Genomic DNA, 27,376 nt, shown 5'->3' with positions numbered 1-27,376 from the left:
CGACTTAACTGAACTCTTCCCTCAGTTGGTAAAGAATCCACCTGCAATGCAGGAGACCCTGATTTGATTCCTGGGCCGGGAAGATTCCCTGGAGAAGGGAAAGGCTACCCACTCCAGTATTCTGGCACAGAGAATTCCATGGACTGTAAAGTCCATGGGGTTGCAAAGAGTTGGACACAACTGCGTGACTTTCACAAGTAATTTTTATCTTACAGGAGGATTTAATCACTTATTGCTATCCCATAGTTTAATAGTTGGTAAGCTATCAAGTTTATTAATCATTTTCTGATGAAGAACATGGAAGCCTTCCTCTTGGAAGGACATGCTGCAGTCCATGGGGTCGCAGAGTCAGACGTGACTTAGCGACTGAACAACAAATCACTTTCTGATGGCGAAGTTAATATAGTGCTACCCTTTGTTACTGAAAAAAAGAAAAATCAGATTTTATACTTCTTAAGGGGTTTTTAGAATACTATTGTGCATGCCCTTCATTTTTCAAATGAAGAATTGGGGGGTCCAGCGTGGGTAAGGATTTATCCAAACCCACTAAGCTGATTAGTGGTGTAAACTGACTTTCCATTTTTAAAATTTCTTAATTCTGACACCTAAAACTAAAATCCTACCAATTCACATTATACCAAAGCCAGATTTGGATTTTTACTAAAAGTTTAATTAAAAAGAGCCATGTTTATAATTCAAAACCACTTAATCTGTAGCACTGAGTACATTTTCTCAAACTGTGTTCCATAAAAAAAGTACTTAGTAAACAAAGCACGGATTTTAAGAAATTCACCCAGGTAATGCTGCCTACATTTCCCTCTCAAGAGTCACAGTGTACATGGCCCTAAAGAGATTTGTGTAATTTCACAGAAAAGTGTTTAATCCCAAATGTCTTTTGGAGAAAGTGTTTTATGGAACATAACAAATTGAAAATATACCTACTGTGTTCTTCATTTTGAGGTAAGGATGTATTTCATTACAGCTCACAAAAATTTGCACATCATTTATTTACTTTTTCATGTACAAAAGGCTTGTGCATCATGACGACTGCCTGGATAAGACACTTTATCCCCTTCTTATCAAGAAGCATTGGCTCTGGACCAGAAAATGTTTTGTTTGTAAAATGTTCACAGCTCGGTAAGTGATTCTACTTTTTTCCTTGGGAAGTATTGGTTTTCAATAGTGAAGCACTTTCGATCTTTGGTATTTCTGTTTTTTTCTGTTTTGAATTGAGGACTTGTACTTTGGTATATAAATAATATAAAGAGTTTTATCTAGTTAGAAAGCACTACAAATAGTACAGATCAGTTTAAGCTACAGCTGTGTTTTTAAACAATAAGCAATTGAATTCGATATAATAGAAGTCTAGGGACTAGGTCAGACTTTATAGTTTGGTTGATAGCTTATGCTGTCAGACTTTATAGTTTGGTTGATAGCTTATGCTGGATGATGTCATCAGGGAGCCAGGTTCTCTTTCTGCCTCTTGTCAGCAGTTTCCAAAATGGCCTCATCCACAGCCTCTCCATGATAAAAATAACACTTGGTCTTATTTTTATTTTAATAAAGTCACAATATGGTTTTATACAATTCTGTGGCTTTGCATGTTTAGATTATGTTTAACTATGAATCACTCATAAAACCATCTAGAGGAAAAGGGAAGAATGTAATGTCATTAGTGTGTTTTGGGTTCCCCACCACATTGCTTTTCTAAATGATCAATAGAAAAACACGATAAATCAGTTATCAGATCAAAATGGCAATCAAGGAATGAGATGAGATGCATATTCCATGAGATGCACAATTCAGATAGACTGAAAAATATCATTTTCACTTAATGTGACATCCTGGTTAAAAAACAAAACCTCAGTTGACTAATAGTTACCCATATTTCATTTGCATACCCTCTGTATTTAACATTTTATCCTAAACTCTAGGTTATGTTTGAAGGCTAAGTGTCATTCAAGCGATGATACTTTCAAATATGGATTTATATTCTTTTCTACTTACCTTTAAGGAGAAATCTTTCAGAGAAAAGTTGTTCTTTTGCCTTGTAGAATACTGGTAGTGTTATGTCTGTACCTATATATGTGTATACAGTATTATATAAAGGATCATACTGTATAAAGATAGAATAAGGCAATAGTGGGAATGTTACCTATACATATTACTACAGCACATTAAAGCATGAAAAAGTTGATTGTAATGATATACATCTTTTTTAACTACAGATGGGTGACGAACAATGACAGTTTTGCACCACAGGATCCATGTTTCTTTTGTGATGTTTGCTTCCGAATGCTCCATTATGATGCAGAAGGCAACAAACTGGGGGAATTCCTCGCTTATCCCTATGTTGATCCTGGAACCTTTAATTAATATCCAAAAGTGTACCCTTGTGAAATAACTTGGTTACTTTGCTTCCAAGAAATGCCAACGAGGAACAGGATCCACCAGAAACAAATCGGCTAAAGTTGTCATCCCCGCAAAGAGAAGTTCAAATCACAGATCTTCTTAAGCAGTCTGAATGTATTTAAATGTTTGAATTAAATTATTTTAATATTTATTCCAAAGTATAGTTTCTTGCCCACTTTTAAGTGAGTTGTCTATTGAATTGTAGGAGTGCTTTATGTATTCTGAATACAAATCCTTTGTCAGACATTAAGTATTCTGGTTTTCTCCCAGTCTGTACTTTGCCTATTTGCTTTGTCCAGAGGGGTTTTTGCTCCTCTACCATTAGCAAAATTCTCCTAACGATACATCAAGTGATGGAAGTGTTTTGAAAATTCTTTGAAGAATATGAGAGCTACACCTTGTACCATGAGGCTTCCAAGGTAAATATCCTTCAAATATCTGTAATAAAAATGGAGAGGTTAAGAATAAAAGTACTTTACAGTATTCAGAAGAGCTATTGTGTAATTTTACACTGAACTCTTTGTAATGTTAGGTTTTATTTTGGTAAAAACTAGGAACACTAAACATTTCAAGACTCACTACATGAATAATGAATGTATAAAGAGCTTGGGTATATATTCATAACTTCATAGAAGTAACACTTAAATTGAAGCTTTATTTCTTGACCAGAACTTTTTGGAATCACAAATGCTATTTAAAATGTATGATGATTTTAATATTTTTATGATTTAAAAAAATAGATTTTATCTAACATAACCACTGAGTGGAGATGGGAAATCAAGATCCCATGGATTGCTGGCTCTGCATCACTACTGTTTGGCAATAATACCCAGCGTTCTATGCAAAAAGAAAACAACTGTTTTTCTAGCCCAGCTCTTCATTCTTCTGGTACCTTTGTTATGATAATCTAGTTATCCAATTCTCATTTGGGGCCAGAGGACAACATTGATAATTTTGAGGAAGGTCTAGATCCATCAGAGAAAATTATAGCTACTTACATTATTTTATTGAAATACTCTTGAAATCTTTTTTGGTGGAAAATATTTAATTAATACTTGGCTGGAAAAGTATTAAGCAGAATTAAATTTTTAAACATTTCAAATGTTCAAAAATGTACTTAAATTTCACCTTCTCTTCTAGGTTATATTTATATTCAGCTGAATTCCACTTTCCCTGGATGGCTGAGAACATTTACCATATAAATCAAAAACTGATGAAGCCTGGAAGATGTGTGTTTAAAAAGTTGACAATAAAATGTTTTATGGACTTATATGCCACTTAAATCAGTTAAGTCAACTGTGGTATGTAGAAGACAATCACCTGTCACCTGTTTCTCTAGTGGCTGTACTCACTGGTTCAATCAGTACACCAGAGAATCAGCATAAGAAACTAAGAAGTCCCTTCATGGCTGGCTGGCTGTTATTGCCTAAATGTTTACTTTCATGTCTCCAATGATGTTCAATTTAAACCAATTGAAAATCCTGCTGGAAAACCTGAAATTTATCCAATTCCTTAAAAGTTCCACCGGTAAAAATGAATTTTTGCTTCCTTTATTTTTAAACTGCATTCTACAAGGGTCTCTTTACTTCTGTTTTCATCATTTCATATTCTCAAAACAGCAAATTCCAGGAAGTGTATTGTCTTAAAGCAGCATCAATGTATGTGTTGACCAATCAACTCATTTTACTGGCAGAGAAATTAGAATGTCAGTTAAAACATTATACTGCTATTAAAATTCCTGTTTTGTTATTTGAGATTATTACTCTGTGGTTCTTAAAGCTAACGTTTCCGTCAAAGTTACAAAAGCTTAGATACCTATCTTCATTTCCTAATCAGATCTAGAGGGAAAGTAGCTGTATTGTCTTAAAACTTGCCAATGTGCACAAAACTTGCCAATGTGCTGCAAATCAGTTATACATGTCTCCCACCTAAGTTCATGTTGAAACTCCTAATTTTGAAGCAGGTATAAAAGATGCCTTGAATCAGGGATTTTGTAGCTGTAAAATTCAGTATTAAACACATAACTGTTAAACTACATATAACACTATCTAATGAAGAGGGCAGATATGAAATGTCATGAACTTACTAATATCCTATGTTAGAAATGAATCAATTTTGATACAGTAGTGGATGGACATGCACAAAATTATTATCCAGAATTCTAGATACTGAATTATTTTAGGCTCAGTAGCCTTTAAAGATTATTTGACCCTTCTGATCAAACTGCAGTGTTTTTATCATCTCTAAGGTTAGAAAATTACACAGCAAATTATAAATAATTATAAACAAATTATAAACACATTTCTGCCTAATGTAACTATGGCTTTGTTATTTCCAGTAGATCCTTTCTCTGGCCAATTGGACAAAATAAGTTGTTAGTGAAGGCTTCAGAGCTTTGTGAAAGCCTTTGTACAGAATTAGATGGCACACCTCATCTTGACCGGACATCTTTAACCAGGTAAGTGTGTGTGGGTATGCTATGATCAATGCATCAGCAAACTGGGTAAAATCTATCATCCTATTTGGAAGTCACAGGATATACTAGCAAATATGAGGCTTAAGGTATTCTAGTCAAGCTGTTTACACATACACAGTGTTCCACATCTCCAGTCTGGATGATACATCTGAAATTTTTCCAAAGCACCTGAGAAAACCTGCAACAATGGATTCTTCTGGGTCACTGAATAACTTACTCTTTGTAAACTTATTTTTAAATGTTACCTGGTGGTTAAAAAAAAAAAAAAAAAAGCACAAAATACCTACTGCTTATACATTTAAAAAAACATGCTTGGTTGGGGGCACTAGCGATCTCATTTAAAATATCTCTTCCAGACTTATTCAGCTATGGAGTTTTGACCAAATACAAATTTAAATTGAACCAGTGTTCCTAAAGATTGGTAATTGTTCATAGGACTTTTCCTTAAAGAGTTCTTGAGAATGGTTTATCTGTCAATCAGCCTATGAAAAAATTTTCTTAGAGACTAAAGAGAAGGCAACTGTGTTTTTAACGCTACATAAATCAACTGCCTAGAGCAAAGTATCAGACATAAACTTTCAAAATGATGCTGTTATCTCCAGAATTTCAATCGTCTATGGTTTCCTGGTAAAACTATAGATATCTCTTGGGTCACTAAAGGGCATTTCCTGAATTTTTGTCATTTTGAGCTTATGTTTTAGTAACCTGTGTCCCCAAATAATACAGTTTCTATGACCACGTTATACTCTCTTGGAAGCAAATCCAGAATTCCATCCCACTTTTTTATATGGCAAAGAAGTAATTTACTAGTGAAGTTTGATAGAAAAATTCTTTAATCAAAACGAGTTTACATGTTGACACTTATGGCTTAACTAGAATAAATTTGTCCAAGTTTAAATTGTGTAAGGACCAAACAGATGTAATATCCAGAGTTCCGTCAGAACAGTGGGTCCTAGTTCCATTGTAAGGCCTCTCAAAAGCAAAACTCCAATTACTGAAATGATTCCAAGTTTTCATCTAAAGATGAAAAAAATTACCCGAGAGGTCAAAGCATACAATGCATGTCACATGCAAACACTGGTATTTAAGCCTTTTCCCCGTATTCCTAGTTTCCAAACATGAGAAGCATATTTTAAGCTACTGCAAACCACCAACTGACCTAGTATTCAAAATATCTTAGAAATGATGTTTGTTAAGGTTGTTCTTAAAATTTTGTGTTAACCTTTGTTCTGATTTAGTCCATATACATGAAAATACAGACAACTCCTTTACTTTTTTGTCTACTGCCTCGGAGTAACTTTTTGCAATCCTTTCACATGTATGCATTAGAAATAAAAATTCCCTTCTCATATAGTCATATTTTCAAATAGGTTTGTTTCCTTATATAGTATTTATTTTTATTTACTGCAAAAAGCATTATGGATTGCATTTTTTCCAATTAAAAAAATACTTAATGACTTCTTTAATGAGTGGGACTTTTTAAAAAATTCAGAAACTCGAGACATTTCTTAAAAATAAACTTTTATCATTTAGTTTTCAGTTTCAGCTACTACTGCCTGTAAAGGATCTTAAATGGTTGAACCCTAAAAGCCAGATTTATTCCTACATACACTCCTGCTTACTGCAGGAAACTCATGTGACTTTCACTGAATTCTCAGCCACAAAACTAAATTACCTTCAGAAGTTAACATGAGTTTTGCACCTCGTAGAATTGTCAGTTCAATGTCAGTTGGGTATCTAGTCGTCATACAAAAAGGCATACAGACTGCACATTACTACAAAGCAGCAGGATCATGTAGCACAAGGTAGATTGAGATTAAAGTCAACTTTTGATAAGAGAAAGGAAGGAGTGAGTACTTGTATAGAAGTAACATTTTATCAACCATAAAAATGCTTAACTTCTACAAAACCCACAACAGTGAAAAGACAGTCTGGTAAATCCAATTTTTTTGTAAAAACTATGCACAAAACCCACAGTATCTGGGAAAAGAGGAAAAGTTTTATACAAGTAGCAGTTTTAAAAATGTAACTTTTTTCTACTATCAATTACACATTAACATACACATACTAACTGAAAATATGCTACAACCAATGTCTGGAAAAGCAGTTGAACATTCCCTAAGTGAACCTCCCCTCACATTTACCATATAATGTAGCTGTTAATACTGCACAAGTACAATTAGCAATGTTTAGTCACTTTTAAACAAAGATCAGGAGATTTCTCCCTCAAAACAAGTTTTAAACATCAAAACCTATGTTTATAAAAATTTAAAACTTTCAGCAGTCTAAATATTTCAAATGAAAACCATTACAAACTTCTCAAATGTTCTTTATATTCCAGGTATGTCAACCTAGTTATCTAGTGTAGAATCCTTCAGAGATATCTCAGTCTCTCTCTCTTCACTGGATGGCCTAAAGAAAAAGGGGAAAAAAAGGTGTGACAACTGGGATTAGGGGGCTTTTGTTCCTCAGGAGAAAAAAAAAGATACTATATCTGTGCATTATGTTTTTTAAAATGTTAATTATTTTTTGTTGTAAATTTTATTTTACTATGTTGTGTTTTCTTCCCAAAGTAATATGCAGATAAAACAAAATAACTAAAGGAAAGCACCATGGCCCAGGCCGTTTTCAGTCATTTCTAGCTTTAAAATGAGTTCTCTTTAAAGAACATGAAAATATATCTATGGTACCAACCTATTATAAATCTTCAGAAGAGAAAGATTTCCCTGGTATCAAAATTAGAAAGGATGCTTGGTTCCAAATCCTGGAAATGTACAGTGGACAAATCAAGATTTGGGTAACTATAGTTTCATACCTAGTTATTTTAGCATGGGTATTATAACATAGCCTATGATTCTAGATCTAATTTCTGCATTATTCTGTCAAAAGTCAAGAAAGTGTGAACATGAGTCATTAGTACAGGTGTTATCAATGGAACAAGTTCAAGTAATAGTAATTTTTTTTTTAAACAGGATTCCTGCTTAGCTCTATTCCCTTGAATACAATGACACATTAGTTTTAAGTAGTTTCTTTAGAGTTTGGCCATTTTGATATGTCTTGAATCCTTAATTCAGGAAGTGAGTCATGAAAATATAATCCCTACACAAACGATCTGGGATCAGCAATGTGATTTAAAAATTAAAACATTAAATTAATTAAATTAATTAAAAATTAAAACAACGCACTAAAGTATGTCCTCACTTTTTCTTACTGCTGGCCTCGTGGTTGTCTTTGCTTTCTTCATTGCTGTCTCCATTGTGTTGTGGTTGATTACTGTCTTGAGCATCCGATCCTCCATTTAGAGTCTTTGAACCTTTAGAAAGATACCAGTGGGAAAACTGTTAGAGCTTTGAGGACATCTTAAGTATTAGGAAGACCCAAATTCTAGAACTAAACATAGCCCCAAAGTTCCTAACACTGTATTTTATGTGACATTGCATTGTAATCCTTTGGGTAGACAAGGCACAGTAAGAAACAGGGTTACTACCTATATCTATTCACAAAAAAATAGACTACTAATCTGATTATTCCAAGTGTTAACTGTTGTCAGGAAGTTACTAAAGGGTGGTACAATTCTTTAGAGCATCGTGATTTATCCCAGTTGTTAGCAAAAGCAATGTAAATCACAGTAAAATTTTGTATTTAAGAACAGAGGTGGCAAAATAGTTAACATGATTTTGTCTTCTTACTTAGAAAATGATGAGGGTTTCCCTGTAAATATTATTTCATTATCAAACCTCTGGTTTGTTATCATCACTCCCTAGTAAATGAGTTAAGAAAATCCAACTCGTTTTGAACACTTTTTCTATGTTAGGGAGCTGCTGCTAACATGTTTAGTACTATGGAATCGGGGAAGCTCCCAATGGTGCAGACACACTTCAGTTTATTGTGCTTCACTTTATGGTGCTTTATAGATCCTGCATTTGTATTTTACAAAGTCAGTATTTACAGCAAGCCTGCATCAAGCATGTTTATCAGCACCGTTTTCCCAACAGTATTCGCTCACTCTGTTTCTGCGTCACATTTTGGTAATTCTCACAGGATTTCACACTTAGACGTTTATTATATTCATATAGTGATTTGTCTTTGATGTTACTATAACTCATGAAAGGCTCACTTGATATAACATTTTTTGGGCAACATTCTAAAAATAAGGTATGTCATTTCTATAGCCATAACCCTCCTGCACACTTTAGACAGACTAACAGACTTTAGTATAGGGTAAATAAATCTGTATGCCGTGTGACTGACTTTATTACAGCAGTCTGAAACTGAATCCACAGTATTCCTGGAGTATAAGCATACCTGTATTATATGTTCTGTTTTAAATTTTGCTCATATATACACTTTAAAATGTTTATGACTGAAATAGCATAGGAATCTGCTTCAAAATAATCTTCAGGAGTGTCAGTGAAAAACTTGGGAGATATAATAAAAGACCAGTGATCATGTGTTGATAGCTGCTGAAGCTGACAAAGGAAGTTCATTCCTCGTGACTTTTGTGTAGGTTAGAAATTTTCCCTTATTTAAATGAAAACAATAGCAACCACTACTACCAGTAAACACTACTTGATATAAACTTAAGGATGAAAAAAAAAAACCCAGAAGCTTAGATTGAGCAGACTCTGCTAAGTTCTTCTGGGACTCCCATCAACTACTGTAGGTTAAGGCATTAATAAGATTAAATATCAAAGCCATTTTTAAAAAGTAATTCCAAAAAATTGTCACCACATACCTGTTTGTTCCTTTTCTAGCTTTTTGTTTGGCCCTTTCTTCCCTTGATCTTTGGTTTTATTTGCTTCCTCATGCTGTCTTTGTTCGGCAAGAGATTTGTTCAGCACTTGTGTGATCACAGAATCTCCTTCACCAACCAAAAACATGTTCTTAAACTTGTTATACAACATTGTAGACTTTTCCATGATAACCTGACTAACTTTGAATCGCCGTATCTGGGAAAACAAAAGATAAGCTCAGAATTTTCCTAATTGGTTTCTGAATGTTATTTAATGAAGTGGTGATAATGAGGAAATTTTTAAAATCTGCATAACTAAAGATCACTTACTTTTTTCAGTGTTGTAATCATCTCTGTGTGTTTTTGAGCTTGTTGCATTGTGACCTGAAGTGAAGCCAGTTCATCCAAGGCCTCAATACATCTGTTGACATCCTTCATGACAAAACAGTAATTTCATAACTGTTAATTACCACAACTCATAGAATCCAAAGATTACTTTAAAAATCTCAAATAACAAGGCATACAAAATAGCCAGTAACATTCTGTTATCTCATATTTACACATACTTATCAAACCATGTTAGAAAAAAACATGAAGCTACAAAAGCACTGTATTTTTAAATGAGGTATTAAACACTTACAAGATTATCAATTTTGAGTGAATTTTTAATTTCAGCATGTATCCTTTGAAGTCGAGAATCCATTGATGTTTCTATAAATTAAAATGTGAAACACAGTAAATATGTTTTCCAAAACCAGTGTTTTTGTATAATCTAAACAAAGTATAATGGAAAGAAGTGGTAATTTTTTAAAAATGTTCTTAGTAATCTGCTTACATCATTAAGAAATTATCTGCCATTTTTAGTCTTTAGTTTAGGAAACCAACATTCATCATATAAGCAAAGAATCACTGACTAGCTGCACTGTCTCTAAAATAGGTGGTCTGCATCCACTAACTCCTTCTCAATCCTTTAGCACCTGCCTTTCCCTTACATATTTAACCAAAACTAAAATATCCATCTGAAACCAAATTTGTCAGAAATGGGGAAACATCTTGCTTTAGGTAGTGTTACAATAAAATAAATCTGACTTCATCATATAAGGAGCAGTAAAATAAAAAACATGACCACCTTTCTGATAATACTTAAAAAGTGCAAAGCAGAACAGAATCCACTAGGGATTTAAAATGTGTACTTGTACAATAAGAATATCAAATGACTGATTCCAAAATGTATACAATTAAGTGTCTGTAAAACTTCCTTTCTGTGTGTAACATTATACATCTTAGAAAGTGAAATAACTAACCTCGCTTCTTCTCCACTTTCTTAACTTCTGGCTTCTTTCCTTCATCTTTATTCTGCCTATCAAATGTTAACACAAATATTTCAAAAACATTGGAACTCTGTGACTGATTACCAAATGCCCACAATCCCTTTTGTAAAAGTTTTCTTCTTTAAAATAGTTAAGTGACCTAGATCACAAGGAATTGACTATAATTTTTAGACCTTTGCAATGCCACATTAGTATTAATTAGTATAAATATAAACAAAACATAAAAATTAACATACTAAAATAATCTAATAATCTAATTTTTCAGTGGCATTACAGATTTTAACAGCTGCTTTTGTGCAATTTTATTCCAACAGTAGTGTGTTAAAAGACCAACTGCAGGGTCAGTGGATAAATAGGCCATAGTGGGAAGAGAATGCCTGTGTTTCATGAATTCTAAAATAGCATGTCAAATTAGACTGATTTAATTGTTCCCACATCTCCAAAAGGTAGGTAATTTGAGGGGTTCAAAGTTAGTTACAAGATTTAAATAGACTATAATGCTACTATATTACAATAAAGTGGGATTTATTTTGCCACTAAATCAAACTTAAATGACATTCACTAGTGTTTACATACCATTTCACAAATGAAAAGGTACCATTTTACTGTAAATCACAAAAATAACCATTTAAAAATGAATTCTTAATAATTTCTAGTACCTTAAGAGTTCGGGCCCTACTATAATAAACCAATTGAAATAGACAAGAACAAAAAATATCTAAAAATCAGGTTTTTTTTTAAAAAAACTTTATTTTAAAATTTTGGTTACAGTTTCATTTTTGTTTTCTTAACAAGTCTACTGTTTAATCTCTCAGGATTAAAAAAACAATTATTAATATTCTAAAGAATTAAACAACAAAGGTATGTCAAGGGAAGGGCACAACTGCCCCATTCTCTAGGGGTATAATATAGCTACTCCAGTTTAACACCTAGCTTCAAAACAAAATGAATTTTTCTATTTTCTAAATGAAATAATGTACAACCACCATCTTCATCTGAGCTTGTAACTTTCAAACACAAAGCTTCATTTTAAGCTTGGTAAAAAACTTAACAGGAATGATGGCCGACCTTAGCATGTAGTGTGTACCTTACAGGAAATTTTTTTTTAACAATCGTAACACAGTAATATAATGCCATTAATGAAGTCCTCAATTTAGAATCTGGAACATTCTTCCATCAAAGGGGGGGAGGGGCAAATTCAGTCCAATGAGTCTGTCTCAAGATCTTCATCTCTTGTTTGCTCCACTTGTATTCTCTTTTCAGTAACTGGATTAATGCTTTGAGCCCAAAATGAGATATATTTTTTATTACTGTAGATTACATGTTGTTTGGCTGGGAATACAATACAATAAACTTTATTTTTGCATAATGCATTTCATACAAGCTGCATCTGAAATGCTTTACAGAGCAAAACTGTCCAAGTACAAAGTTTTGTAATAACAGAAGAAGGAAAGAAAACACAAATATTAGAATTTGAGAAAGTTACATTCGGAGGACATTCAAAAAGAAATTGAAACACATAAAGATTAACTTGAGATACTAAAGGGTTGGGCTAGATTTACTAAGCAACAACTAATTTTATATCTTAATTTGGGGAGCACAATGAAGTTAAAAGCAACAAACAGTCCAACAACTTTTCAGTGAAAGGACAGAAAAGGATAGGTAACAAAAAAATAACTAATATTTACATAAATGGTCCAAGTCTAACAGATTAAAGGGAGTAACATTTCTGAGCTTTAAATCAATTTTTAAATTACTCCCTCTTATAGCTAAAACTGCTTATATATCCTCCAAAAAACTAAGAAAGGAGATGGTCAAATGCTATACTTAACAAGACTTTCAGCTTACAGATTTATTATATAAAGAAAAGGTACAAAATTATTTAAGAATAGTTTTTTTTAAGAATTTTCACTGCTTAAGTTTGTCTTAGTGACCTACAGCATGTTTTTAAAATCACCTCCTCACTAAAACAACAAAAAAACAGTTTAGTCAGAAAATGCAAGACGTTTCACAAAGAAAGAAACGTTTTTCAGAGAAAGACCTCAGAAGAGACAGTCTAAAGATAACTAAGAAAACAAATGTAATAAACACATGAAGCCTAATCATCATTGTCATTGCTCTTTTCCTTATAAAATTATTTTAGAGAATAAACTTAAAGGGGGAAGAAATTCCCCATGGTAAGTATATATTATCTCCAAGTATCAAAACTTATTATCTTGATTTATATTGCACACATCTAATGCAAACCCTGTCAGCCTTTTAAATTTACTTGTACTGGCTTCATGGGTTTCCAACTGTGCTTTTGTTATTTTTGCTGGTCTTCGGGGGGAGGCCTGCTGGTGGTATGACAAAGATAGATATTTCTTTCATTCTTTGTCCACTAATTTATCATCTTTCTGTATTTAATATCATACAAGAAAACAGCAGAGGATGAGGACATTTTCTACAAAGCCTTGAAGCAGTTAAACCCTATCTGCACTTTCGGTTTAAATTCAAAATAATTCATAGGGTGATTATCTCAGTGAATTTCATCCTCTTTACTCAGAAAAGAATGAAGCCTGAAATATGATTATCATATACTGAAGACATTTTTCTAACACATGGGCAAAGTCACTTCTTTAGAAGGCTTCAGAAAGTCTTGAAAATGAGATTCTATTGTGTAAAATTTTCATGCTGGCTTAAAAAAGAAATTGAAATTTAGAATAAGAAAATACTTACTGCTCAGTTTCCATTTGTTCTTCTTGCTTGCGTTTTCTATCTGCAGCTTCTTTCTCATGTTGTCCTTTGAGCATATTCCTTCTATGAGCAGTCTGAAAGTTTCTTCCACCTTTTCTCTTCTGTTGTATTTGAGAATTAGGATGGTTTTAGTTAACTATCAAGTCAGTGACTAATGCAGAAATTCTATGGTTACAATTGTGGGAGAAAAGCAGCAACTGGTTTTCTTAAGGGACAAATACTTAAATTACTAATTTAAAAAAATCTTAGAATTACACGTTGTTGCTGTCTAAATTTAACTTTCCCCTTGATGAATTTGGGATTCATAATCTATTTACTGCATTGCTATAGGAATGACATGCTTTGGTTAATATGGATTAAAATGAAGTACATTAGGCTGTTTGCCTCTACACTGACTTCAGTACCTTTACTGATAAGTGCCTGCTCAACCTATGGAATTTTAGGTCCGGGGCTTCTGAGGGTATTAATAAGTTAGATAAACATAAATTAAAAACCTACACAACCTGGGTCTGTAGATTTCCAAGGCTATACACAAAACTTTTGTTGCATCCAAATAAAGTACCACTAATAAAATGTACACTAAGTAGGTCTGAAGTGCTCATTGAGATCAATAATATAAATCTATGTACAAATTTACCTTTTTACATCTGTTGTCACTGGTCACAACTTACTTGGCTTAATTCTTTACTTTCCTACCTTTTCTAGGTAGATGGGGTTATTGGAAGTTTATCATGCAACATTTAACTCCCATTTAATTATGAAGAGGTAAGATAAACTTAACGATGTACAATAAGGCTTCCAATTTGCTTTTTAACACAGCTAACTGAAGTTTATTCAGAAAGGTAAAGAGATTCATTTTAACTTTTAATCATATTTATAAAGATACTGAAATCTTGATCTAAAGAACTACATAAGAAACTAAAAATAAAACAAAGGTTTTATCTGATATGCAAACATTCTACCTTTTCACCTTCTTGATCATCTCCTTCTTCTTCAGAATCAGAGGTTGATGTAACCCCTGTTTTGGCTAAATTTTTCCTTTTTGATTCAACTTCCTTTTTCCCCTCTTTTTTATCTGGCTCTTTTCTTGGCTTTTCTTCTTCCTTCTGGCCCTCTTCATCCTTTTTAAGCTGTTTTTTAGGTTGTTTTTCCTCTTGCCCCTTTTTCTTGCTTTTGTCGTCTTCAGTTATCCTATTTTACAGGTAAAACAATGAAAAATAAACTTTATGTATCTATAGATCTTGTCATTCACCCACAATCTCCAAGTTAATAGCTATTTTGGATACACAGTTTTTTATTTAAAAACAAATTTTAAATATCTTCAAGGAAGGGTCATTATCAGCCTATCACAAAAAAGAACATCCTTTCAATATAAGTTAGAAGATAGAAAAATTAACAGTGGCATTAGGGTAACAGAAGAGTGATTTTCCCCCCCATTTTCTAAGTTCTTTGTAACTCATTCACTTAAAAATAATACTGGGTACCATCTTAGATGCCATGGTACTATTCTTGACTCTGGGGAACAGCACTGTATGAGGTGTGTGAGATCCCTAGATTTTAGCCACACTGGCAAAAATACAATTGCAGAATCAAACTAGTATGGTGAAATACAGTCATTTTAAAATTTGAAGAAATATTCCTTGCAATTTAAAAGGCTCAATTCATGCATATAATGGTTAGATATATGGTCAATTAATATTATGCAGTGTTCAAGGAATTTTATTGAGAATTTCACATGTTATTTAAAAGCTGCAAGGAACCCCAGGATCATTTAGTCCAACCCATTCCATTTAACAGATGAGAAAATGATATTGCAAAAAGGTCAGTTAGCCCAATATCTCAATTCCAAATCAACTGACTTTCCAGACAACTGCTTCCTTGAACCCTTGAGATTATTAACTTGCCAAAGGGAAAAAAAAACACATTTCTTTAGAAATTTTTGATCACGTAACTGTCATTGGCTATGTTTATTTTCAAATGTTATATGGGTTTCACCCTTTACTTCTAATCAATGGAAGATAAAGCAGGCAAGCAAAATCACTTAACTTTAGTATCTCCACAAATTAAATATTTTGATAATGATCATTTCGTGGAGACGCAGAATATAGGATCAAATATAAAAGGCATTTTCATGGCTCTTAAAAGTTACTGACCAATTGCCTCCCCCAAAATGCTACCCCCTGTGCAAAGAGGCAGGTATTAAAAATAAAAATATCCTTTTAACCCCACAGATCTGCTTCGAGCAACATATTCTAAACAAGAAAAATGCATACATAACAAGGAATAAACATTTTAAGAATTATGACACACACTCACTGGAGAAACATGTGACTACTTTTCTTTTTTAAAAGTAGACTTAAAACGTGTATCATGTGCTGTTAAGAAATGGATTATTTCTAAGTTTTAAAAAACAGTATTAAAGCAGAGAATTCCCATAAACATAACTACAATTAAGTCTTTTCACCATAGTTCCCTCCTTACCATCCTCCATGAAAAATAGACCTCTTGGGGATAAGTTCTCTATTAACAGGTCAAGGTATGGGAGGAAAATTATACTAAAGGAAATTATAAATACAGTTTAATAAAAAAACAACCCCAAATATCTCAATGACTTGTAACAGATCTTTACATGAGGATTAGGAGATGGTTTCAGCTTCTCTGGACTCCATTCTATCGTCTTATTTCAGGACCCACTGCAAAGAAGCTGTCACCACGAAAGATACCCATTGTTCTTACGGTGGACAGCTTACAATTTAAAAGGGTTTATATAGTTTTGCTCTGCACTCCACTGAGTTTTTGTCGAGATACAGAGCTAAGAGTAGCTGTAACAGCCAATGCCTAGCCTATATACAGCACAAATGAGAAATAAATATTGTAACCTACTGGAGTTGTCCATCATGGAAACCTAGAACGTGTGACACTTGCTTTGCATTTGAAACCCTACCATACAACACACCAAACTATCATCTGTGACAACTGGAAAGAAAATTTATTCAGTGAATTTTTGGCTTTGAGGGAAGAGGTTTCAAGACAAAATACTGGCATCTTCAGTTGATTGTTAGCAACATAAATTTGATCAGGAACTTCAAGAAAAAGTAAGTTCAAAAAATAATAGGACAGCAAAGGAAGGAGAAAAAAAATAACCATGCACCTCAGTGTTGAAAGTAGTTTCCAGCCTAAAAAAGATTTTTAAATTCAGACAAAGACAGGAGTCAAAGACACAGTCAAGGTAATGTATTAAGTTGCCAGCCTTTCCTTAAGAATTCAAACTGAGATACCTTGATCCTTCTGATAAGCAAATGATTGTAGGAAAAAGAAACCAGGAAGTGGATTTTCAAGAAAACATATAAACTCAAAGTACTTTTACCTAAGTGTAAAAAGATAAGCATGTCTGGTGAAGTCTTATGAGTTAGACCACTGCACATGAAGCTGACTAGAATGAAATGGACACACACACTAACAATAAAGTATTGTTACACTACCAAAAGTGATACCAATCTGCATAAGGGAAAGTAATGGAGATTTAAAAAGGAATCTTGAGTCAAACTCCCTAAAGCATGAAAGGAGACTAAGAAAGCTACTCAGCTAGTAAGGAGGGTAGCACTTTCCAGTGCAACTATGGATACTGAAAAAGATAACTAATGATGATACTGAGAAAGTGGAGAACTCTCCAAAGAAAGGGCCAAAAGTCAAGGAGAGAAATGGACTAGAAGATACTGTCAGGAAAAAGTGGGATGGACCTAATCAAGGAAATATGCTTATATATAAAATGGGGATCTCACAATATTTTCCCAACAGAATTTCTTATTTCCTAGGGAGCAATGACTGCTATATGCCTCATAATCTTGTCCTTGGGATTATTTATGGTTCCCTATTCCAGATCAATGTGCATATATAAAGGGGAGAAGGGAGCAGATGACCTGTGTTTTAGTTCCTACGTCTCTACATCAAGGCCTTAAATTGATCATGAAATCCTAGACTTGATGCCTTGATTAGAGAAGACATCTTACAGAGGGGATGAGAGAGATTCATTTGAAATGTTTAACAACAAACTCACCTGCATGTACTTTAATATTTTAATTTCACTATAGTAATTAAAGCCATGTTGTAATTTTTTGCCACTATTTTTAAGAATATTTAAACAGCTACCTTGGAAATAAAATAAAACTCTTTCAACATGTATTGGTTAAAAAGTACCAACAATCTTAAATTGTTCTGTAACTGAAATTTCCAATAAACTATTTTCATTCAAAACACTGTAAATCCATTCTTAAATGACATACCTGAGCCTTTTCCTATAAAATCTTCAAAGACAATAGCTACAAAGTTTTGCCTTGTTTGTCTAGACATACATTCCTATTGGTGAAGTTTCTACCCAGAAAGCTGACACAAGTAAGATCCACATAGAAAAGAAAGGTGGCAAAGAAGAATAACAGAAAATACTGATTGTTTTGTTGCTAACTAAAAGCAGTTACCATTCCAAAAGACTTTAAAATTTTACATTTACAAAAATAATTTTAAGTGTTATTTTGAAATAAAGGCTATTCTAGAAGAGCAATATTTGTGGAAATTGTTTCAAAAATACTTTGTCTGGGGGGTGGGGTAAAAAACACCTAGTCTAAAAATTTCTTTTTAATTTTTTAAAAAAATTTCTTTAAAGAGAACTATTATAAATTTTATCCTGCAGTATGTGAGTATCTTACATCCTGCTATATAAGAAAATGTCTTAGATTAATGAAATGATATCAAATTTTTCTTGATTCCCTATCAACCGTAACTTTTTTATATAATAAAACTATGTTTTAAAGAATTTCTCTTGTAATTCTAAGCAATACAAAACAGAATAACAATCATCTGTAAATAAAAACTTGTAGAAATGCAAATAAGTTCATACATACTTAAAGTGAAATGTCTCATTTATTGCATGACTGATTATAATACTCACATGTCACTCTCTGAAGGACAAGGCTGTTTTACCATTTTGGGTCTGCCTCTTGGTTTTGGAATCTTGACCTCTGTAGCTAACATTCACAGGAAAAGAATTTTTATAACTACAAAGTTATAAATATACATACTAAGAATATTAATTAGTAGTTATTACAGATATAATTACTTTGGGTTTTTTTTTACTCTAGGTTTTAAAAATCATATCCTCATTCAAATGAGTAACAACAATTTAGAGAAGTAAATCAAAGTTATTTTCAATTTACCCTTAGTATGGCTGAAGACTTAAAAGAACATCCTTCACTGTTGTTTTAACATGAATGACACAAAATTCAACTTTATAGTAGATAATAGTCCTTATATTCAACATTCATATACATACCACAATATCATTTGTAAATCTATGTTCATGACTTTGAAAATTCTTTATCAGAATTCACTAGATTTTCTAACAATACCATTAATTTGATCCATTACAATATTAAAATCCAAAGAAAAAGGTAAACAAATTGGGGGGGGGTGTTACTCAGTTTAAATCTGTTTCATTAAGAATCCTGTATTATGAAGTAGGAAAAAAAATTGTCTCTATCCTGGCTAACTTTCTTTGTTTTACTTTGTATTAGAGACAGATCCTTCCAAACTATTTCCTATTTGTCAAATTAGGAAAATATTTTAAATAGGCTGAAGACATCTGCATATTGTATAGGTCCTAATAAAGAATGCAAAAATTTTAAAATTAGTAACTTTGATAACTCAAATGTTTTCTCTTGCTTTAATTACAATTCCATTTGGAAAGCTTAAGTTTTCTAAAGTTAACAGGTAAAATAAACCCATTAGTCATGGAATATATATCTCACCACAGCCTCATTTGCTGCTATTAACAGAAAATGGGGATAAAAAGAAAATGAAAAAGTCTCAAGCAATTATTTCAAATTTAAATACCTTATCAGAGAGCAGAAACCTTAATGTTTATCTTCTTTAAAATGTATATGTTACACATAACCAAATGTCTATTCACCTATACCAAAGTAGCTAAGGTACAGCACTTAAATGGATTAGAATACTGATCACAAGCCAGATATTTAAACATTAACAATCCTACCTGCAGGTCGTCCTCTTTTAGGACTCACTTTTAGATTAGCAGATGCTGTTGCCGTAGTCACTACTCCAGCCTCCTCAGTTTCTACTTGTTTTTCTGCCTGAATAACAAAGATTTAAATTATTTAGCATGGTAGGCATACTAAGTTTATTAGTTTAATGGCAAAAACATGCACTGTAAAATAAGTTCAAATATAAGCATAACTTAGAGGGAAAAAAATTCATTTATTTGGCTGTGCTACATCTTAGTTTTGGCATGTGCAATCTAGTTCCCTGGCCAGGGGTTGAACCTGGGCCCCCTGCATTGTAGCGGTTTTAGCCACTGGACCACCACCAGGGAAGTCCCTAAGCGTTACTTCTGTATGATTTTCACTTTTCAACAGTTGACTCAGTGATATCCTCAAACTTAGCTATGATTATAGGAAACAAACAATAAAACTTCACTTTTTAGATCTTCTCAATCTAAAAAGAGTCATTTGCAAAAATAAGTTGAATATTCTTGATGCAAAGTGTTGAGTAAAGTATTACACTGAATAGCCCACACATTGCTTATAAATGTACTTTCATTAAATATCTCAAAATGCTAACACTTTACACTGTGTACTTATGATATACAACCTAAATTAATGTTAAAAAAGGCAATAAATTAAGTTGCTGATATTTCCATTTTTTAACTTTTGTTAATATACACATGTTATTTTTGAAATGAGACAGATCTGCTGTTCTTCCCTAGGAGTTATTATATTCCATGAAGAAGGACTTACTGTAAAGAAATCCCAACAAACCTTTGCAAACTATAATGCCCTAAAGGTAATGAGACAACAGCCCCAAATGAGAATCCATTTAATCAAGTCAAGCATTAGAGCAGAATCAAGGTTAATAATCACAATTAGAAAGGAAACGCAAGCATAACATCAAAATGGAAGAGAGAAAAGAAACAGTGAAGAGGTCAAAAAGAGCAATGAGGATTATACTATGAGCTGCTTCCTCACCTTCAACTACTTAGAATTCAGCCTGATCTAACAAACTAAAGGCAATAAAGCATCACTTGCAAAAACTTGCATAATCCAATCTTACTGATAAAAAGTCTTAATCTTTTAATCAACAATCTGGTTTGCAAACACTTGAGATAATGACAAATACTGGTAAGGATATGGAGAATTATTCATATGTTGATTAACAGTGATCAAATCAATAAACTGGTGAAACATTACTGATCATTATGAATATCAACAATACAAAATATGCAAATCTGACTCAGGAATCCCACTTAAGAATTTATCCAGTTTTTCATTATAAATAGTTGAATTTTAAGAACTTAGAGACCATCTCTGCCCCACTCCTAATTTTTTTTTTTTTTTAAAATATGGAACGCTTCACGAATTTGCGTGTCATCCTTGCGCAGGGGCCATGCTAATCTTCTCTGTGTCGTTCCAATTCCAGTATATGTGCTGCCGAAGCGAGCACCCCACTCCTAATTTGATAGCTCTGGAGTAAGAAGCTGGGCATCTGTTTTCATAACAAAGGTTGAGAACCCAAGACTGTATGAAAGCTCCTATTAAGGAGTTAGGAGGGTGAGGGGTTAGGAGGGCCAAAGTTCTCCAAAATTCAGTTCAAACTGATAAGCTCTTTCAGTGCCAAAAGAAAAACCTCTCTTCAATTACACTTTCAACTTTTGGAAATAACTCATGACACTGCATTAAGAATTAGAGGTATGAATCTTTTTGAGGAGATACCAGTTAGAGATAGCAAGTTCATCTATAACTAATACCACAAATAAACACTTTAATAAGCAAAAGTACAGCCCCTCCACAGACATATATTCTTGACTATTACAGCAAAATCATGTAAGTCAAAACCACTCCTCATGAAACTATTAATAAACTCAAAGAATAAGAAATATTTATCTAGAGAAAGGACTATTACTTCAAACATATATCTAAATATTTTAAATGCAAATATTCTAACTAGATTAATTTCTTCTACGTTTTATCTCACTGGGACCTCTACTGTTCAGTTGCTAAGTGGAGTCTGAGTCTGTGACTATGGACTGCAGCACACCAGGCTCCTCTGTCCTCCACTATCTCCTGTAGTTTACTCAAATTCATGGCCATTGAGTTGGTGATACTATCTAACCATCCCATTCTCTGCCGCCCCCTTCTCCTTTTTGTCTTCCATCCTTCCCAGCATCCAGGTTTTTTCAAATGAGATCTCATGAAATTAAAAGACGCTTACTCCTTGGAAGGAAAGTTATGAGCAACCTAAACAGCTTATTAAAAAGCAGAGACATTACTTTGCCAACAAAGGTCCGTCTAGTCAAGGTTATGGTTTTTCCAGTGGTCATGTATGGATGTGAGAGTTGGACTGTGAAGAAAGCTGAGCGCCGAAGAACTGATGCTTTTGAACTGTGGTGTTGGAGAAGACTCTTGAGAGTCCCTTGGACTGCAAGGAGATCCAACCAGTCCATCCTAAAGGAAATCAGTCCTGGGTGTTTACTGGAAGGACTGATGTTGAAGCTGAAACTCCAATACTTTGGCCACCTGATGCGAAGAGCTGACTCATTGGAAAAGACCCTGATGCTGGGAAAGATTGAGGGCAGGAGGAGAAGGGGACAACAGAGGATGAGATGGTTGGATGGTATCACCGACTCAATGGACATGGGTTTGGGTGGACTCCGGGAGTTGGTGATGAACAGGGAGGCCTGGCGTGCTGCAGTTCATGGGGTCGCAAAGAGTCGGACACAAGTGAGTGACTGAACTGGACTGAACTGAATCCTTTTAACAAATTTTCTCCCCATTTATTACCCCATTTGCTAGCTCTACTCCATGACTTTAAATAAAGGCCTCCCAACCCTACAAAAATCTCATGGGACTGTTAGTCATCTGCATTCTTGTTTTGCTCCACCTGTCCCACAAATCTCCAACAGAGGATTACCATAAAACACTACCTTCCTTGTTTTATTATTCCCTACTGATCTGAGCCCTGCTGGGGGTGGGGGGGAATCTACAAACATGCATTCATTTTATGCAGCTTCATTTGTGGTCAGAGTTATCCATTAATCCTTTACCCTGTCTTTTGTCATTCCCTTTCCTTCTCCTCCCTCTAGCATAAACTTTCAATCCTTTCTTCTTGCCTTATACCATATATGCAGTCTTGCTTTGAATTCAGTGAGGGAGAAGGGAGAGACTGAGGCCAGCAGGAAGGGATTCCCTTAATTTCCAAGTCTCCCTAGAAACTTTTAATAGTCCATTCCCTTCAATGTTAAAAAAGATGAAAAATGTCTCTTTCCCATTAAATCAGTTTCTTTAAATGTGTTCTCCCTTTTCTCTCACTCAGCATTATTCTTAACTTTCAATAATTTAAACTCTTTCAATATCTTTGCTATTTCCTGCTTTCACAAAGAAAAAGTGTTAAAGCCTCTATTATATTATTTTTACTTTAACACCCTCCCTTAACCATGGCAAATCCTTGTTGCATTCTCTCTCCTCACTTCAAAGATTTCAAAACCACAGTGTAATTTTAACATTAAACATTTTATTCTTTAGTCTACTTCACCTGTTCTTATCATTTGACCTTAAAGTATCCTGGCAGATCCTAACTGTCAAAACTTACTGGACCCCCTCTGCATCAGGACACTACTAACCACTCCCTCATTCTTAGAATTCTCTCCTTCCTTGTTTATCTTGATAGCTTCTCTTAGATTTTCTCCTGACAGTTCATTCTCCACCACAATTTTACAAGGCAACCTTTCACGGCTACTACATATTACCCTCAGGATTCTGGTTTCTGTGTGGTTCTTGGTAAACTTTCCCCCTTGACTAACCATCTAATAACCTGTATTTATATGAGACCACATCTGTAACTCCTACCTTTACCCCTTTTGGTGTCAGAAAAATACATATTTTCAGTCTAATTTTCAAAGGTGTTTCACCTTCTCAGCGTCTACTCCCAAGACATCTTCCGCATCTCAGTATATACCCAGTCATCCAAGCCAGCGCCCCAAGTCATCCTGGCTTCCTCCTTCTCCATTCACACCCACTTTCAGTCAGCTGTTAACGTTACCCCATACGGGGCTCTTAGCGTCCCATCTTTCACCTATACCGCTAAAAATGTTAGGCTAACTCTTTAGAAAGGGTTTCATAATTTAGTTACCAAGTCACAATCATAATTCCCCATTTTAATTGTCTTATGTATTTACTGTCTGTCTCAACAAAAATGTAATTCAACAAGAACAAAGACATTATCTTCCTTATTCACTAATGATTTTCTGCCTGGGCCAGTGAAGTGAGTACCAAAATTCTGAATCAATTTATCAGGAAAATAGTCTCACTCTGCTTCAATTCCCATCATTTACACTGCTTTAAAAGGAGAAGTATCTGAAATTTAAAATGATTCAATGGCTATCCACCAGTTCTCTTAAGTTGAAGTTCTTCAGGATAACACACTGGTGTTTTTCATACTTGCTTCCCTCAAACATTATGGTCTGACAATACTGAAATGCGTACTAGAAATGCTTGAAGCCAAGTTTTCTCTTATGCCTCTGTCCTCCTCTACTCCTCCATCTGCCTGTCAAAATTCTGCCTATCTTTTAAAATCTTGTTCAAGTTATCACAGCCCCTTCACACACACATCCCCCACAGGGGATAAAAAGCCACTGGAAGTAAAATATGAAAACAAATAATTACAGTGGCTTTAATTAAAGACGCTGAACTCACACTACAGTACTACGAGAGGAAAAAAACAACCCTTTTAAAAAGACTGAACCCTTGGAGTTCCCTGGTAGTGAAGCAGTTGAGAATTGTGAGAATCTGTGCTTCCACTGCAGGGGGCATGAGTTCAATCCCAGGTGAGGGAAATAAAATCCCATGTGCTGCATACTAAGATCCCATGTGCTGTGTGGCTTGGCCAAAATAATAAACTAGTATCATAATTTGCCATTAAAAAAAAAACAAACTGAACACAAGTTTTCTTTGTAGCTTTGTCATATAATAATAGTTTTTCTGACCTATTCATAAATAGGTGTGATGAACAAAACTTCACATAGGAAAGAAGAAAACATTAATTAAAATCCTAAGATGTACTTCATCCCAAACTGTCACGTCCTCTCATTTCATGCAACAATGTTGTAAAGTAGTAACAACAGCATAATAGTGGACATTTATAAAGCACTTACCATGTATAAGGATTTATTATAGATATTTTATATGTCTTAACTGATTTAATCCTCTCAATAATATAAAGTATATATATTGTCCATTTTATAGAGAAAACTTAAGGCAGCAACATAAAAAGGAATGAAAATTAGTGCATTTTATTTTGTTTACCATTCAACTTAAGGAGGGAGAAGGAAATGGCAACCCACTCCAGTATTCTTGCTTGGAGAATCCTGTGGGCAGAGGAGCCTGGAGGGCTGCTGTCCATAGGGTCGCACAGAGTTGGACATGACTGAAGTGACTTAGCATGCATGCATGCATTGGAGAAGGAAATGGCAACCCACTCCAGTATTCTTGCCTGGAGAATCCCAGGGACAGGTGAGCCTGGTGGGCTGCCGTCTATAGCGTCACAGAGAGTCGAACACGACTAAAGCGACTTAGCAGCAGCAGCAACAACTTAAGGATGTTGTATCACTAAGAAAGGAACAGTTTTGATATGTAAACATAACCTACCCTTTACAATAAAGACTTAAGAGTGAAACACTAAGTTTAAACAGCACAGTTTTTTCACTGTCTATAGTTCCTCAATCCAGCTAAAATAAAAACTCTTTTAAGATCTCTGTGGTTAAGCTGTAGAATTACCTTTCTCTTCCTCCCTCTTCTGGCAGCTTTTGGAGTGGTTATGTCAATTGCTTTAGTCACATCCTATAAAAAGAAAAAAAGATGAAACTGATAAATTATGCCACAACTGAAACAAAGTTTCTTAAATTAAAAATCACAAACATGTTTCACTGAAAGAACTAGGGGACTTGCTTGAAATTATAAACTTTGAAAGTCTTAATATTATCATTACAAAATAAGAGGAATTACTGGTATCTCTGTCCAAAAAAAAAAATTTGTCAGATCAAATATTAAAGTCACACTTGCTAGTACACTGGGAGGTTTGTCTATTTAAATTTACAAAACACGAAATCTTTCTACAGCAGAATCTTCAGTTTTAGGACTGTTAACGTTAAGAGGTGGTCAGGACTTGATCGTATAACAATTTTATGACGCCTAGAAGGTCTGAGTAAGTATTCCCATTCAGATAATCAAATACAGAGCTGGAAATAAATGTAGGTTTATAAAAATTTGGTTCAATGTCCTTTCCCATACATCCATCCATCTAGAAAATTAAACACCTCACTTTAAAAATATTCCTAACAAACAGTAAGCCAGTCTTTTAGCTATACCTCATATTTTGCACAGCAAAATAACTTTACAACATCCAAGGACCTCCCTGGTAGTCCAGTAGCTAAGACTCCGCACTCCCAATACAGGGGGCCTGGGATGGATCCCTGATCAGGAAACTAGATTCCATGTGCTGCAACTAAAGATTCCTTTCCCAGGCTGCAACTAAGACCTGGAGCAGCCAGAAAGTATAAAGATGAAAAAAATACTTTATAATATTATATTTAATATTCACACAAGGAAATAAGTCTTCAATATTTTCCCATTCATTACTTGACTACTTTGAAGATTACTTTCTACTTTGCCACAATCAACTCATTTTACAATTCTTCCTTGCAACAAGATGGATTCAGAATGCAAGAGAAATTAAACACACCTCATTGCTGGCTTTTTCTTCATGGTCAGTATCTTCCTTTGAAACACTTGTTTCTTTTTCTTCAACTTCAACATCAGATGACGCATTTGACTGTTTAGCTGATGCCTATGAACAATCAAATCTATTAGTTTCACAAAATAATTTTATCTGAACTTTAAAATTTGTGCCCATAAAAAATCAAAGCCTGTTTGTAAGAAAGCTAGGAAAGTACTCTTATTTCTGTTGCACAGGATACTTCTAATATGCACAATTTATAAACAGTTTTAAATGCTATTATTCCTTCAACTGATGCATACAAGCTCAGCAGATAAAATGATGAAGCAGAAATTAAAAGTACAATTACAAAGAATACCACCCTGATGTTCTAACCAACACCCAACAAGATACAATGTAAGGTGATTTAGAACAGCACAGACCTACACTATATTCAACTACTGTAATATTCTGGATAAGCTAATCTAAAAAAGGATATATATATCTATACAGATACATATATCATAACTTTATTTAAGGACCTTGACTGATCTATATTTCAAACTTAGTTTATTTAAAATGCAGATTCCTGAAACCCAAACTTAAGTGATTCTGATTTAACAGGCACTGAATGGGAGTCAATAATCATTAATTTTTAAAAGTACCCCCAGATGAGAAAATACTTGTAAGCAGGTGACTTAGAGTCCCTAGAGTTTCAAAATACCAACCAAATGATGACAACCAGAGGTGAGGGTAAGGCACGTATTTACAAGATGATGGCAATGTAATCCAAACTGTGCACCTTTCTAGCTTTTTCCTTTGGATAGTCTTCTACACTGTTAACCCTTTTCCTTTTTTGTAAAAAAGGCAATGCTGATAATCCACAAATTTTATACAGGTATATTAAAAAAATGT

The 27,376-nt window shown here is 34.0% G+C and overlaps 2 protein-coding genes and 1 non-coding gene across 11 annotated transcripts in view; 1 reads left to right on the top strand and 2 right to left on the bottom strand.

Annotated features, from left to right (window-relative positions):
- The window catches only part of SNAPC3 (small nuclear RNA activating complex polypeptide 3), a 38,889-nt gene extending 34,019 nt beyond the window's left edge, over nucleotides 1–4,870 (top strand). For 2 of the 6 annotated variants that reach the window (XR_009691095.1, XR_009691091.1), the window contains exons 8-11: nucleotides 1,030–1,137; nucleotides 2,229–2,831; nucleotides 3,553–3,939; nucleotides 4,751–4,870. Coding sequence is in view for 1 of the 6 variants with exons in the window: in XM_061132468.1 (XP_060988451.1) it covers nucleotides 1,030–1,137; nucleotides 2,229–2,376 (256 nt within the window). In the remaining 5 variants the exon portion in view is untranslated. Of the gene's footprint in view, nucleotides 1–1,029; nucleotides 1,138–2,228; nucleotides 3,304–3,552; nucleotides 4,006–4,750 lie in introns of those variants that run through there. The other 4 variants (XR_009691092.1, XR_009691094.1, XR_009691093.1 and 1 more) reach the window with 4 other exon arrangements.
- The window catches only part of PSIP1 (PC4 and SRSF1 interacting protein 1), a 50,638-nt gene that overhangs the window by 5,137 nt on the left and 18,125 nt on the right, over nucleotides 1–27,376 (bottom strand). The window contains exons 4-16 of one of the 4 annotated variants that reach the window (XM_061132463.1): nucleotides 26,489–26,593; nucleotides 25,525–25,587; nucleotides 19,734–19,830; nucleotides 18,633–18,708; nucleotides 14,650–14,878; nucleotides 13,670–13,788; nucleotides 10,925–10,980; nucleotides 10,261–10,331; nucleotides 9,951–10,052; nucleotides 9,624–9,837; nucleotides 8,090–8,201; nucleotides 7,583–7,652; nucleotides 7,073–7,300 (exon numbers count right to left, since the gene is read on the bottom strand). In XM_061132463.1, the coding sequence (XP_060988446.1) occupies nucleotides 7,586–7,652; nucleotides 8,090–8,201; nucleotides 9,624–9,837; nucleotides 9,951–10,052; nucleotides 10,261–10,331; nucleotides 10,925–10,980; nucleotides 13,670–13,788; nucleotides 14,650–14,878; nucleotides 18,633–18,708; nucleotides 19,734–19,830; nucleotides 25,525–25,587; nucleotides 26,489–26,593 (1,311 nt within the window). In that variant the 3' untranslated portion in view covers nucleotides 7,073–7,300; nucleotides 7,583–7,585. Of the gene's footprint in view, nucleotides 1–7,072; nucleotides 7,301–7,582; nucleotides 7,653–8,073; nucleotides 8,202–9,623; nucleotides 9,838–9,950; nucleotides 10,053–10,260; nucleotides 10,332–10,924; nucleotides 10,981–12,143; nucleotides 12,284–13,669; nucleotides 13,789–14,649; nucleotides 14,879–18,632; nucleotides 18,709–19,733; nucleotides 19,831–25,524; nucleotides 25,588–26,488; nucleotides 26,594–27,376 lie in introns of those variants that run through there. The other 3 variants (XM_061132464.1, XM_061132465.1, XM_061132467.1) reach the window with 3 other exon arrangements.
- LOC133049045 (U6 spliceosomal RNA) lies at nucleotides 21,090–21,196 on the bottom strand. The gene has a single exon (XR_009691203.1). It is a non-coding gene; the product is annotated as a U6 spliceosomal RNA (small nuclear RNA).

The sequence above is a fragment of the Dama dama genome, chromosome 29 (genome assembly GCF_033118175.1).
Source record: "Dama dama isolate Ldn47 chromosome 29, ASM3311817v1, whole genome shotgun sequence".
NCBI classification, from domain to species: Eukaryota; Metazoa; Chordata; class Mammalia; order Artiodactyla; family Cervidae; genus Dama; species Dama dama.
This window is presented reverse-complemented; position numbering and strand designations above follow the sequence as displayed.